This window comes from Rhododendron vialii, chromosome 9a (genome assembly GCF_030253575.1).
Source record: "Rhododendron vialii isolate Sample 1 chromosome 9a, ASM3025357v1".
Taxonomy (NCBI): Eukaryota; Viridiplantae; Streptophyta; class Magnoliopsida; order Ericales; family Ericaceae; genus Rhododendron; species Rhododendron vialii.
Genome location: NC_080565.1, coordinates 2869111 through 2883283, shown reverse-complemented (window position 1 = coordinate 2883283; position 14173 = coordinate 2869111). Strand labels below are relative to the sequence as shown.

The 14173-nt window shown below is 37.3% G+C and overlaps 1 protein-coding gene across 2 annotated transcripts in view; it reads right to left on the bottom strand.

Annotated features, from left to right (window-relative positions):
* Positions 1-14173, bottom strand: part of LOC131301958 (metal transporter Nramp7.2-like) — a 45921-nt gene that overhangs the window by 22132 nt on the left and 9616 nt on the right. The window contains exons 9-13 of one of the 2 annotated variants that reach the window (XM_058328485.1): positions 12781-12942; positions 11701-11805; positions 11454-11585; positions 11244-11339; positions 10365-10982 (exon numbers count right to left, since the gene is read on the bottom strand). The exons of the other annotated variant lie outside the window; for it this stretch is intronic. Of the exons in view, the coding sequence (XP_058184468.1) occupies positions 10674-10982; positions 11244-11339; positions 11454-11585; positions 11701-11805; positions 12781-12942 (804 nt within the window). The 3' untranslated portion in view covers positions 10365-10673. Of the gene's footprint in view, positions 1-10364; positions 10983-11243; positions 11340-11453; positions 11586-11700; positions 11806-12780; positions 12943-14173 lie in introns of those variants that run through there. 2 annotated transcript variants of the gene reach the window in all.

Genomic DNA, 14173 nt, shown 5'->3' with positions numbered 1-14173 from the left:
ATGGCAGACTTGGGCATGTAAATTTGAAAACTATTAAAAGGATTATGAGTTTCGAACTCATTCCGAAATCTGTAGTTAATTTTAAGAAAAAATGCCAAGTGTGCGTACAAGCTAAACTTACCGAATAAAATCAGTTGTTAGAGACACAAGTTTATTAGAGCTTATACATAGTGACACTTGTGACATTAATAACATGTGTTAGAACCACAAGCCACGGTCTCTTTATGTTGGCAAATTCCAAGACAAAAACACATATTTATTTGTATCCCCATTTATCGAGTTGTATTTTATTTATTTTTGTTTCTAGAGTGTCTATTTAGGGAGTGGAAGGAAATCAAATCTTTTGTATTTGATAGGTTGAGTCTTTAGGTAATGAGAGTGGAAGACAATCGAGAAGATCAAGGCAAGAGAATTTCGGCATATAGGAGCCATATTTGGAAAGGCAATTTCAAGGGTAAAGTTGGTCCATCCACTGGGCTCATAAATACATGGTTCAAATTATTATTTCTCTGATCGATACAAAAGAGATACGGCAGTCAAGGGATATTGCGTGGGTGTCCAAAATTAATCCAGAAACATGTTCTCCTTTAATCTTGGTTTCGCAAATTGACTACGAGAACGTGATGTGCTATCTTGGAATGGCTAATTAACTGGTGGAATGTGGAAGCATTTTACAACTTTATTCCAACAAAGTTAGAAAGTCCTTCGGTGGATTCCGGAAGGCAAACGGAAGGCTTGTGCATTCAAGGCAGCAGCGGTCAAGCACTGGGTGTGGTAAACGTGGATTCGGCAAGTAAGTCTTATGGCGATTTGTGAGGATTCAGAATCGTAGGGTAGGATTATTACTTGTAACCGCACAATGTTTTATAGTGTTTGATTCCTTCCCGTGGTTTTTTTCCCGTTTAGGGTTTTCCACGTATATCTTGGTGTTCATCTTTTTATTGCTTCTCGTTCGTGTGATTAGCTTATTTATCGATTGGCGGATTGTTTTATTAAAAAGATAAAAATAGCAAATATTTAAATACCTAGGCGAGCTAGGATTTTTCAATTGGTATCAGAGCGGGTTGCTCGTAATATTAGGGTTTATTCCTAGAGCGGATCCTTTTTTTTTTTCTAATTTGCTATTATGGAAAATCCTAATTTTCATAACTCTGCTGTTGCGAAACCTCCTATTTTAGATGGGTCTAATTATGCATATTGGAAAGCTAGGATGAAGGCTTATTTAAAGTCTCAAAATAATCGAGTCTGGCTCTCAATTGTTAATGGTTATACCGAGCCTACATCCACCGTGGATGGTAAAAATGCTCGAAAGCCTTATGAGTCATGGACCAACGGTGATCATCAGAATGAAACATATAATTCATGTGCTCTTAATGCTATATTTGGTTGTGTGTCTTTGCCTGAATTTCAACGTATTTCCACTTGCGAAATTGCTAAGGATGCATGGGATATTTTAGCCATTACTCATGAGGGGAATAGTCAGGTGAGGCAACAAAAACTTCAAAGCATCATAACTGAATTTGAGATGATCAGAATGAAAGATAATGAGATGTTTGGTGAGTTTTATGCTAGGTTGAGTGAAGTGGTGAACTCAAGCTTTAACCTAGGTGAGCCTATCTCTCAAGAAAAAATTATTAAGAAAATCATGCGTTCATTACCTGAGAGGTTTATTACAATAGTTGAAGTTTTTGAATGCATGCCTAATTTTGATTCCATGAAGGTTGAGGAAATTGTTGGTCACCTCTTAACTTTTGAAACTAAATTGTCACAATACAGACCTCAAAAAGATAAGAACAAAAACGAGAAAAAATCCTTGGCTTTTTCTAGTTTTAAAGATAGTTATAAGGTCTCGGATAGTGATGACGATGAATTGGACCAAGAGGAAATGGCTTTATTTGTTAAAAAATTTGGAAAGTTTTTTCAAAAAAAAAAAAAAACCTTTGGTCCTAATTCGAAAGATAAGAATGGTAGGTTTTCCAAGGGTAAAGAGAGGAAAGAGAGCAAATCAACGGGTCCCCAGTGTTACGAGTGCATGGGGTTTGGTCATATTGCCCAAGAGTGTGCTAACAAACAGAAAAATAAATCCTATAATGTCAAAACTTGGGATGATAGTGACTCTGATGAAGAAGAAAATTGTGGGGGAAATAGTAAAGTCATGGCTTTAGGAGCTTCTGTGCATCCTCATGTGAGTGAGTCTAAGTTAGGAGATGAGAGAGTGAAAAATGAGTATTTGAGCAATAGCGAGAGTGAGGAGGAAGAGAGTTTGCAGAAAGCCTACAATGATCTTTACAAAGAAAGCCTGAGGTTGACTAAGACTAACATTGAGCTATCTAGTGAAGTGAAGAAGAGCGATGAGTCCTATGTAAAACTCAAGCAAGAGCTTTTGAAAGCTCAAGCTCGGGTGAGTCAAGTTGAGAATGATAGAGATTCTTTGATTAATGAACTTGTTGATGTTAAGAGTATGAATGGTAAACTTGGGATTGATTTGCAAGCGTCTTATGAAACTAACAAGCTTCTTGACTTGAAGGTAGCTAATTTGCAAGTTGAGCTTACTACAACAAATCTGACTTTTGGCAAATTATTATTATTTCTACAACAAATCTCACTCCATCCATTGGCCTTATAAATACATGGTTCAAATTATTATTTCTCTGATCGATAAAAACGAGAGATACGGCAGTCAAGGGATATTAGGGATGGCATTCGGGGCAAATGGGGCGGATATTGGGTATTCCGTACCCGATACCCGAAACCGAAGTACCACCCATATCCGCCCCGATAACCGAACGGGGAGGGAACTGGGTAACCATAACCGAACCGAACGGTTATCGGGTACTAACCGAACCGAACGGATAACCGAAATCAAGCAAAAATATTGATCATTTTAATGAAGAAAAAAAACTAATCCTACCAAGTTTATAGTGAATAACACCTTTAAATCAAGCAAAAATAACCTTGTAAACAAATAATTGACCTTTTCTTGACAAAAAACAAAAGACTAATGTAAGAGCATTTCCAACTATGAGCCAAAATTGCAGCAAAAGCACTATTTTGGCTAGCTTCCAGGTCAAATTCCGAGATTCAATGGGAAGCCAAAAAATGGTTTGGCTATTTCTTCGGCCAAATTTGGCCATGACCATTTGTGCCACATCAAAATTTCTACCAATTTCAAGTACTAAAACAGCCACAACAAAACACCCACCACATCCACATGCTGCCAATTAGTCCACAAAACAACTACAAAGCAAAATAAAACTAATACAAACTTCAGTCAGTCCAGTGATTCCAGTCACCACATGCACACCAATCAGTCCAGCCAAAGTTGAAATAATACAAAGTTCAGTCACCACATCGCACCACATTGCAAATTTTGAAATAATACAAAGTTCCATTTGCAGAATTAAAAGATGGAAAAATAGAATCAATTTTGATTTCCATCTTGAAATGCCAACTTCCATTTGCTGAGTTCATATCTGTTAAATTGAAAGGCAAAAAAAGTGAATTAATATCAACAAAAAAAGTTCAATTAATATGAGCAATATGTAATGTTAAAACCACAAGAGACGTAAGAGAAATGCCAATTACCTCACGAGTCACGCACGAATCCCTCGTTTCTGCATCATCTAATATAGTGGCGTACCCTGATGTTGATTCACCTAACAAATATAAAGTAAAAAATTCATAAGTACTAGTTTTAGTTTACTAAAGTAGAAAAATGCAAGATACTAAATTCACTACCTTTCATTTTAGCAGCCCACAACCAACTTTGAGCACACATCAAGGCTTCCATCGTATCGGGATGAAGTCTACTACGATGTGGACTCACTAACCTACCACTCGTGCTAAATGCGGACTCAGAAGCAACCGTCGATACCGGAATAGCTAACAGATCCCTAGCCATGGCTTGCAAAATTGGATACTTGGGTTGATGTGATTTCCACCAATTCAAGACATCAAATCCCACGGATTTTGGCAAGACATCTTCCGATAAATAATGATCCAACTCCAATTTTGCAGTATCGATTGTCCTACTTCTCTTCGACTCCCTAAGCATGTAGACATCATACTTTGATAGTGACTCTTCATCAATGGAACTTGATTGGGAAGAAGAGTCACCAATACCCTCCATCATTGAACTAGGACATTGATACTCCTTAAGCAATTTATAACAAAGTGCACGAACTTTCTCAACTTCTTCCTTATAACTTGTTGGAAACAATAATTTGAAGTAGAATTCCAACACGTTGATCTTATACCTAGGATCCAACACAGCAGAAACCCCCACAACACCATTTACCACAGACCAATACTTGTCAAATTTTTCCACCATTCTTTTGGCCATTTCCCTAATCACATGATTCTCAGAACGGAGCCAATCTCTTAATTCAAGTCTAATCTCACATATATTTGGAAAGCATTGATTAGTAGTGGGGTATTTAGTTCTAGAAAATAACTCTGTCACCTTAAAAAAAATTTTGAGCTTCTGACAAACATCTTTAGCAAACCCCCACTCACGTTCACTCGGTAAGGAATTATATTGAGCATCCCGTTTGCTTAAGCGAATGAACACATCCTTATAAAGTAGGGCTGTTTGAAGCATCAAGAAAGTTGAATTCCACCTAGTCGCACAATCAAGTCCTAATTTCTTAGTACTAGTCACATTCAATTGGCGGACTGTTTCTTCAAATTTTTCGTCTCTTTTTTGTGATGCTGTCCAATAAGCTACGCTGTCCCGAATTTTCTCAATACTCACCTTGATAACATCCAACCCATCTTTAACAATAAGATTAAGAATGTGCGCACAACAACGCATATGAAATAAATCCCCACCCAACATGAGCGACGCACTATCAAGTTTGTCCCACAAAAGATCAATCATGGCATCATTGGTAGAGCAATTATCAACCGTTATACTTGAAATCTTCCTATCAATGTTCCAATCCATCAAACAATTCAACAATTGGTCATATAGAACTTCTTTTGTATGTGGACATGGCACATATATGAACCTAACATGCAATATTGATATTTAGTTAAAAATGAAAACATGAAGATTTACATTGCATAAAGGAATAAATATCGATATAAGTTAGAAATACCTCAAAATGCGACTTTGCAAAGTCCAAGAATCATCAATAAAGTGTGCTGTGACAGCCATGAAGCCTTTCTTTTGATTACTCGAAGTCCACATGTCCGTTGTGATAGCTAATCTACTTGCATTACTCACCACCAAACTCATTGTCTTCCCCCTCTGGTACTCATAAATCTTAAATATTTCAGCTTTTATTGTGTTCCTACACGGCACCTTAAATAAAGGTTGAAGAGCATTTGAATACCTCCTAAATCCAACATGGTCCACAATTGAAAGGGGATACTCATGCATGATTATGGCACTTGCAAGTTCTTTCCGTGCCGTCTCATGATCAAAACTATATGAAGTTAGTAGCGGAGGACGGTCTTTGTTCATGAAATTGTTTGTTAGAACTTGTTGCCTCATGTTATCCTTCTTTTGGTGTTTCCTTAAATAGTGTTCTTTCAAATGCGAAGTTTCATTCCTTGTTTCTCCGGAAATTTTTGCTCCACAATACTTGCAAATCGCCTTGAAAACCCCACTAATTTTCATCCTATTATAGTGAGCCCAATAAGGACTCCTTAACCTTTTTCCACCATCATCATCATCGGATTTTTCTGATACAACTTCAACTTCATCAATAGGATTGTCACTTGGATGAGTAGGATTGTCACTTGCATGGTTATCAAGAGGGGATGATGATGGTACGGGGCTACCACTTGGTTGTGATGGTCCAGAACCATCAACTGGATTTGTTGACTGAGCACTTGAACCGACAGGTGATTCAGACATAATTAATCTAGTCCTAAGAAAACACCAGCAGATTCAGACATGATTCAAGCTACAATTACAGATTTAAGCTACAATTATAGTTCAAGCTACAATTAGATCACAAGCGTGCTCCCAATCAAATCACAAGCTACAATACCGAAAGACTACAATCAAGCTAGTTAAGCAGACTGGAGGGGCTATGCCGCCGCCTCGCTCTCAACATAATTCCGTGGGGTTATGCCACCGCCACGTTATATAACTAAAAGCAATAAAAGGCAATTAATGCTCAATTTAACTTCGTTACACCTCAAGTCGAATTGGTGGCTCAGTTAGAGGTATCCGCTAAATTGAGCTAAATTGACCCACAAACAAACAAACATACAGCAAATTTTAACAACTACCAACTGACCCACATGCAGCAAATTTTAACAACTAGCAACTGACCCTAATCAAACAAATAACTCAGCCTAATCGAACCCCCACTCACTCGACTTGAATCGATAAAGATTTTGATATATAACAACTGACCTATATATATCAAATTTTAGTCCAGTCAACTCATCCACTGGTACACTAGTCTATGAACAAAATCAAACACTTGGCCCACATGCAGCAAATTCAAGCACATAGATCTGAAGCAGATTATACTTTCGAGCACATGAGAGAGAGAGAGAGAGAGAGAGAGAGAGAGAGAGAGAGATAAACCAACGATAACAGTCGATTGAGTCAACTGGGCTCTGAAGAGTGGCGACTGCAGACTGCTGGACTGCTGCAATCAATTTCCTGAAAAAACCGAGAGATGAGAGACAAGATCGAGAGAGAGAGAGAGAGATAGATAGAGAGAGAGAGAGAGAGAGAGAGAGAGAGAGAGAGAGAGAGAGAGAGATCTCACGATTGAGTCAACTGATCGTCGTAGCCTGCAAAAATAACCCATAAAAATAGAGTTACAGAGCATGAGATCGTGCAACAGAGATTCGAGAGTCCAGATTGAGAGAGAGACTAGGAGAGATCGAGAGAGAGAGAGAGAGAGAGAGAGAGAGAGAGAGAGATCTCACGGAGTAGTCGCTGCTCTGGAGCTGTGGAGTGGAGTCTGGTCTGGAGACGTCCGAGAGGACTGAGGAGTGGCCGAGTGATCAGAGAGTCCAAATTGAGAGAGAGACTAAGAGAGATCGAGAGAGAGAGAGAGACATCGCTGCTCTGGATCTCTGGAGGAGTGGAGGGGCGTCGATCAGCTCTGGGAGAGTGGGAGTGGCCGAGTGAATTGATTTTGAATAAAAACCCTAAATGAATGGGAAGTGTGTATATATATATACAAGGGTATTTTGGTAAATACCTTGTTTCGGTTCGGTTCGGGGAACGGTTCGGTTCGGGGAACGGTTCGGTTATTTACTCCACCGTAACCGAACCGAACCCGTTCGGTTATCTTCCAACCTCCACCATATCCGCACCAACGGGGAATTTTTCGGTTATGGTTCGGGGAAAAAAAGCGGTTACGGTTCGGGTACCCATCGGTTCGGTCGAGATTGCCATCCCTAAGGGATATTGCGTGGGTGTCCAAAATCAATCCAGAAACATGTTCTCCTTTAATCTTGGTTTTGCAAATTGACTGCGAGAACGTGATGTGCTATCTTGGAATGGCTAATTAACTGGTGGAATGTGGAAGCATTTTACAACTTTATTCAAACAAAGTTAGAAAGTCCTTCGGTGGATTCCGGAAGGCAAACGGAAAGCTTGTGGATTCAAGGTAGCGGCGGTCAAGTACTGGGTGTGGTGAACGTGGATTCGGCAAGTAAGTCTTATGGCGATTTGTAAGGATTCAGAATCGTAAGGTAAGATTATTACTTATAACTGCACAATATTTTATAGTATTTGATTCATTTCCATGGTTTTTTTTCCCGTTTAAGGTTTTCCACGTATATCTTGGTGTTCATCTTTTTATTGCTTCTCGTTCGTGTGATTAGCTTATTTATCGATTGACGGATTGTTTTATTAAAAAGATAAAAATAGCAAATATTTAAATACCTAGGCGAGCTAGGATTTTTCAACATGCTTGCCCTTGGTGGCCAAAGATATTTTATAACCTTCATTGATGATTTTTCAAAATATTGCCATGTGTATTTAATCCACCAAAAAAAGTAAGCTTTTCAAAAAATTTAAAGTTTTAAAAGCACGAGTATAAAATCGGCTTTTTGACTTTTTTGGTCCCCAAAATATTTTCGCCTTGCCATTTTGGTCCCTAATATTTCAATTGCTAACATTGCATCCCAAAGTATCAATTTTATCTTTAAATGGTCCCTTGATGTCGTTCCTTCCTTTCGTGAAAACCAAGGGCAAGCTTGGTATTTCACCCTCGGCTTTTTGACTTTTTTGGTCCCCAAAGTATTTCTACCGTGCCATTTTGGTCCCCAATATTTCAATTGCTAACATTGCATCCCTAAAGTATCAATTTTGTCCTTAAATGGTCCCTGCGGCTGACGTCATTCCTTCCCTCCGTCAAAACCAAGGGCAATCCCTCAAAATGGTATCGTTTGGTTGGAATTTGGAAATGTTGATTTTTTTCTTCCATGGTTCTCTTAGGGTTTTCATTGAAAACCTTAAAGTCAAAAAAATAATTACTCCCTCCGTCCCTTTTTAAGTGTCCTGCTTCGTAATTCCAACTTATTAAAAAGACATCATTATTATACCTTTCACATCAACTTTTTCCTCCACTTTCTCTACTTACCCATCATCATTACACTTTTACTCACTTTCTTTTTAAAATGGAATCTACTTTTAGAGACAAAATAGACAATTCACCAACTTTTACCCACTAACTTTACAAAATGGACACTTATTAAGGGACAGCCCAAAATGGAATATCAGACTATAAATAAGGGACGGAGGGAGTATGACTCTTTAGGATAAAATGATCAAAAAATTAAGATCTTCGCACAGGTTCAAATAGATTGAAAATTTGAACACTTAATTTTTTTACCATATTTTTTAATATATAAATAGCCTAAAAAAATCAAGTGTTTCAATTTTTAACCCGTTTGAACTGGTGCGAAAATCTTAATTTTTTGATCATTTTATCCTAAATGGTCATAATTAATTTTTTGACTTTAAGGCTTTCAATGAGAACCGTAAAAGAACCATGGAAGAGAAAAATCAATCTTATATATTTTTAGGCTGTTTATATATCAAAAAATTAAGTACGACCCTTTAGAATAAAATGATCAAAAAATTAAGATCTTTGCACAGGTTCAAACAGATTGAAAATTTGAACACTTAATTTTTTCACCATATTTTTTAATATATAAACAATCTAAAAAAATTAAGTGTTTCAATTTTCAACCTGTTTGAACCTATGCGAAGATCTCAATTTTTTGATCATTTTATCCTAAATGGTCATAATTAATTTTTTGACTTTAAGGCTTTCAATGAGAACTGTAAAAGAATCATGGAAGAGAAAAATCAATCTTATACTCCCTCCGTCCCTTTTTTTGTGTCCAGTATTCCATTTTGGGCTGTCCCTTAATAAGTGTCCATTTTGAAAAGTTAGTGGGTAAAAGTGTAATAATGATGGGTAAGTAGGGAAAGTGGAGGAAAAAATTGATGTGAAAAGTGTAATAATGATGTCTTTTTAACAAGTTGGAGTTACGAAGCAGGACACTTAAAAAGGGACGGAGGGAGTATATTTTTAGACTGTTTATATATTAACCCCAAAAATCAAGTGTTTCAATTTTCATATTAATCCCAAAAATTTTAAAAACGTTACATTTCGACCCCTAGCCTTGTCCTTGCGGTGTTCCCCGCGTGTCCCCTATCAAAAAATAATAAAAATTATTGGAACATGACGTGTCCAATACGTGTCCCCTTTTTTCCCCGTATCCAATACGTGGATACGGCGCCATTTTGGAGTGTCAGTGCTCCATAGCTCCTCACAAGTGCTGGCTTGTACCCCCTTTATTCTTTGACAATCCCCTCTTTGCTCCTTCACTCAAAACACCAAATTCGTAGAGAAATCAAGCTCAAGTCTTAAGACACTGATTCGGAGAAAGCCTAGCAAAGATTTAACAGATACCACTTCCACAAGCACAAGAAAAACGAAATATCAATCACGTGGAACAACGAAGACAACCAGAGCTAGAACATGAACTGGGAAAGCATAATTGGCTTATAGCCCTCGGTGATTGGATACTCATAAAAGACTAGTCTCGCGTCAGCTTTCGTGATGCCTCCAACCATGCAGCCCACCTTATATAACCTTTATCGATGACAAAGGTAGGACTATTTTTTTCGAATTGAGGCCTCGTGCCACAATTTTTATTTGTGGTGGTTCTGTTTGTTGAGGTTAGTGTATCCTTGTGTCACGCGCAAACCTTCTTCTTGTTTCTCTTACCTTTTTCTTTCTGTATGTTTGAATGTTTGGTATACGGGTGAGAATTCAACGGCCGAAACTCACCTTACTAACCTTGATCTCAAACGAACACCAGACAAACGATCAAGCCTATGTTTTAGATTTAGTTCCCAGGACAGTCACTTTGTGAAATTAATTTCAATTTTTTTAAAAGCAAAAGGGTTTTTAATGAGTAACCGGCATTTTTTGTGTGCATAAGACAACTTTATTAATGGATGATGCACTCAAACATACATGATATTGACATCTATTATACATGTGGAAATGGATGATACAGAAACGTTAAGCAACATTCAACATAAGGTACAAACTAGACTCCCTGCCTCAATTCGATCCAACAAGAACGGATGCTTCAAGTCTCCTTTCTTGAGGAGCCAAACGAGGCCTTAATTTTCGGCAACACTTTCATTCAGCCTTAGAAGTAGTATTCCCTTATTCAGGGAGTGGGATATCAGCCAAATCCTCCCTGTAAGGAACAAGGTCGGAGTCTTCCATAGGGGCCAGAACTGCCGGGTCGTTCTTTGTGGTGTCGATGAATGTTGCAACCCCGTCTTTGCGAAACATTAAGTATATCACTGAGGCTATATAGACGACCATTAGTGGAAACACTAGGATTGCGATAAAAACGGTTGCCACTTTAGGTAAATTGTTGTGGATCATCCACCCGACAAATGATGTGCTGAGGTAGTAAACGTTTATGCCGATGATTCCCAGACCCAAAATCCACGAGATCACGATAATCTGCAAGCACGGTCTTCAAAAGTTTAATTTCGGTAATTTGCATGCATGATTCTCGCTTTAAGTGAAGTTTTGCTAGATTTTGACCACATCACTTTTAAATAAACAAATATCGGCAAAATTTAAAATACAGAGGACAACAAATAGAAGCTAAATATCTTGCTTTATTTCTGTCTTGTTTAAAATTTATGTTGTGGGTTTTAAAATTTTTTACTTGTTTTGCAGATTATTATTCAAATTGTAACGAGAAAATAAGTTGCTTACATATACTGAGCTCTTGTATGGTCCCATCTTGTTGGCACTGCTACTGAATTTAAGGAGTGGGATAAGAGAAAATGGAAGTTCAAATGATAGTACCATCTGCCAAAAAAAAAAAAAAAAACAATCGAACAGAAAAATGGCAATTCGTTGTTAGTAATTGAATCAACACAATTGAAACTGGAAAAAGAACTGCACTGTGGAGCAACAAGATACCGCTGAAATTACGATTAGATTGCCAGCTGCCGCTGGTCCACCAACAAGCGAGGCGATTAGACTTGGTGCAATGGAAATGGACCTTGTCATTAGGTTCCTCTGCCATCTCTTCATTTTCAGATCCAAGAAACCCTAGAGATTTCACAGCGAGAATACCCATTAAATTCCTAACTAGGAACTAGGAAGTTAGATGCTCATAAATAGCTACTGCACAAACCATGAACTATCATTAGATATCATTCACTACCTGCATGATAAATTGTCCAGCGTACGTGCATGTAATTGTGGAGCTCTGTCCTGAAGCTAGTAACGCGATGGCATAAATGGTTGAACTTGATTTCCTCAGGACGTTCTGAAAGTTGAGATATGAAAAAAGTTGATTCATTTTTTTGTTTTTAATTTGTCAGCATATAAGAGCTAGAAAAGCGTGAAGCGTGGGGAATGAAACAATTGTCAATATAGATGTTAGTAGTATTTAGTTTCTTTGAATCAGTAATAATTTGTCTATTTCATCTTTATTTGTTTTATGTAGGAGCTAAGTACAAGTTCATGCCTCCAAAATGTGTCAGATTAATGTATAATAAAACGTGTGAAGTAAGTTAAAAGTGTGTAAGACATGTACTAAATGCCGGGTGGGTCGGCAGACGGGAGAGGGGAGGAGAAGGGGGGCAGACGTAATTTTAAGTTTAGGAGTGGAGTGGGATTTAATCTCAGCCCTTGAAATGGAGGGCTGAGATGGGCTGTTTTTTTAGAGGTTTTTTAAGCGGTTCCCGAAACCACCCCGTATGTATATATATATATATATATATATAGAAAACTTCTAGCGAGGGATTCCACACTTTCTTGCGTGCGAGATCCCTCACTAGAATATATCTGTGATCTAAATAGATACGTCTCACCATTGTAAACTATGGAAATCAGAAATTAGAAGGTTAAGTTTCTACTGCAGTAAAAGCCATATAATTAACTTGAGAGAAATCTTGACTATTAGATTAAGAAGAGTGGGATAGATTAGTATATGGCGATATTTTTTATAGTTGTGGAAATAAGCACAATGACATTAAAGTACAATTTGCTTTTAAAGTTTTGTTTAGCTAGGACCTCAATAAAATATACTCCCTAATTGAAGTTTAAAAACAGAACAGATATAAAAAAACCAATTGAGTGGGCCAACTTTAATCATGTTTGATCTAAAGAAATCACACATTACATTGGCACCACTAAGGACAATGACAGATGTTTGAAGTAAACTCTTCTTTAAGTTCAACATATTTTTTATTAGCACTTTTTAACAAGTTAGATATGAAGATTGAAGGGTAGTTTAGACCTTTAGAAGGAAAGAGGCAGAGTTGAGAGTAATGTTGTTGCATTGTTCCGAGAGGTCTTCAGCAGAACAAATAGTTGCTGTTACTGAGATCACTGCAACATTAATGAAAAACGCCACCAACAATGCAAAACCACTCTCTATCAAGAAGTAACGACAAGCATTCTGCAAAATTAAGAGAATTTCATGTTAACAATTTCTCGTAATTAAGCTCGCAGCACAATTTTAATCAATACTTTCGAACAATATACTCCGTAATAGGAAAATAGGTTTTCTTACTAATATACTCTCGGTGTTCCTCCTAATATTTGGAACAATCAAGTCTTCACAAGCATTGGCAACCTATGGGGTGAGGTCATCCGCTTTGATGAGCTTACCGCAAATAGCCTGGCGTTTGACAAAGGAAGAGTGTTCATTGTTACAGAAAGGTTGGATTGTATCAATGAGACTATTCATCTTAGAATCAAAGGTAAAATCTTTCCTATTCGTATAGTAGAGGATCCTTATGTTGAAACCTCTTGGGATAACAGAGTTGTTACTACAATCTCTGTCAAAAAATGCCATTGCATGGACTCGAATGAATTAGAAGAGAATGTTCAATCTAAGGATGGAGTGGAGGAGAATGAAGGCCGGGATTTGGTGAAGAATATTCAATCTAAGGAGAATGGGTACAGTGGCAGCAAATCAATGAACGCTGGGGATAAGTCTAAGATTGATGGATCTCCGTCAGGTTGTGAGCTCTCTCCGGTCACCGAGCTCCAGGATGGTATCAATGATTGTGCAAATTCGTATGTTGGGGAGAGGCACTACTACAAAAATAGATAAAGATCTCGATCATTTGGTGTGATCTTTCACTTTTAATCTCGCATTCAAAACTGTGATCTATCAAAGTGTAACTAAAAGTTTCTATCTTTTAACCACAGGATAAAAATCGTGATTAAAACTCATTAAAACCGTTACTAAAAACATAAAAACTGTGATTAAAAATTACAAAACCGTGACCTTTAATAGCTTAACATCTCAGTTTCATTATAAAACCGTGGTTGTTTAGACAGTAATTAATCTCAGTTTTTGGAAAAACTGAGATTAAAAGTGGCGTTTTCCTAAGGGAAAAAATTCCACTTTATTTTTCCTGTTAGGTTTTGAACCTAAGTCTCTTGAGTTTTGCATAGAAGCTTCAACCAACTGCACCACACAAACTTTCAATATATAATTGAAAATATTTAATATATAACATATGCGTTTAACAATAAAATATATTTCGAACATCATTTTGAATTTTTAAATATTAAAATTAGAAATTTTGATAAACATGAAAGTTGTAGCCCTTTATGTTATTGTTCAAACCCAATTTGAATTATCTCAATTAATGAAGTTTTGAGCATAGAGTTATATA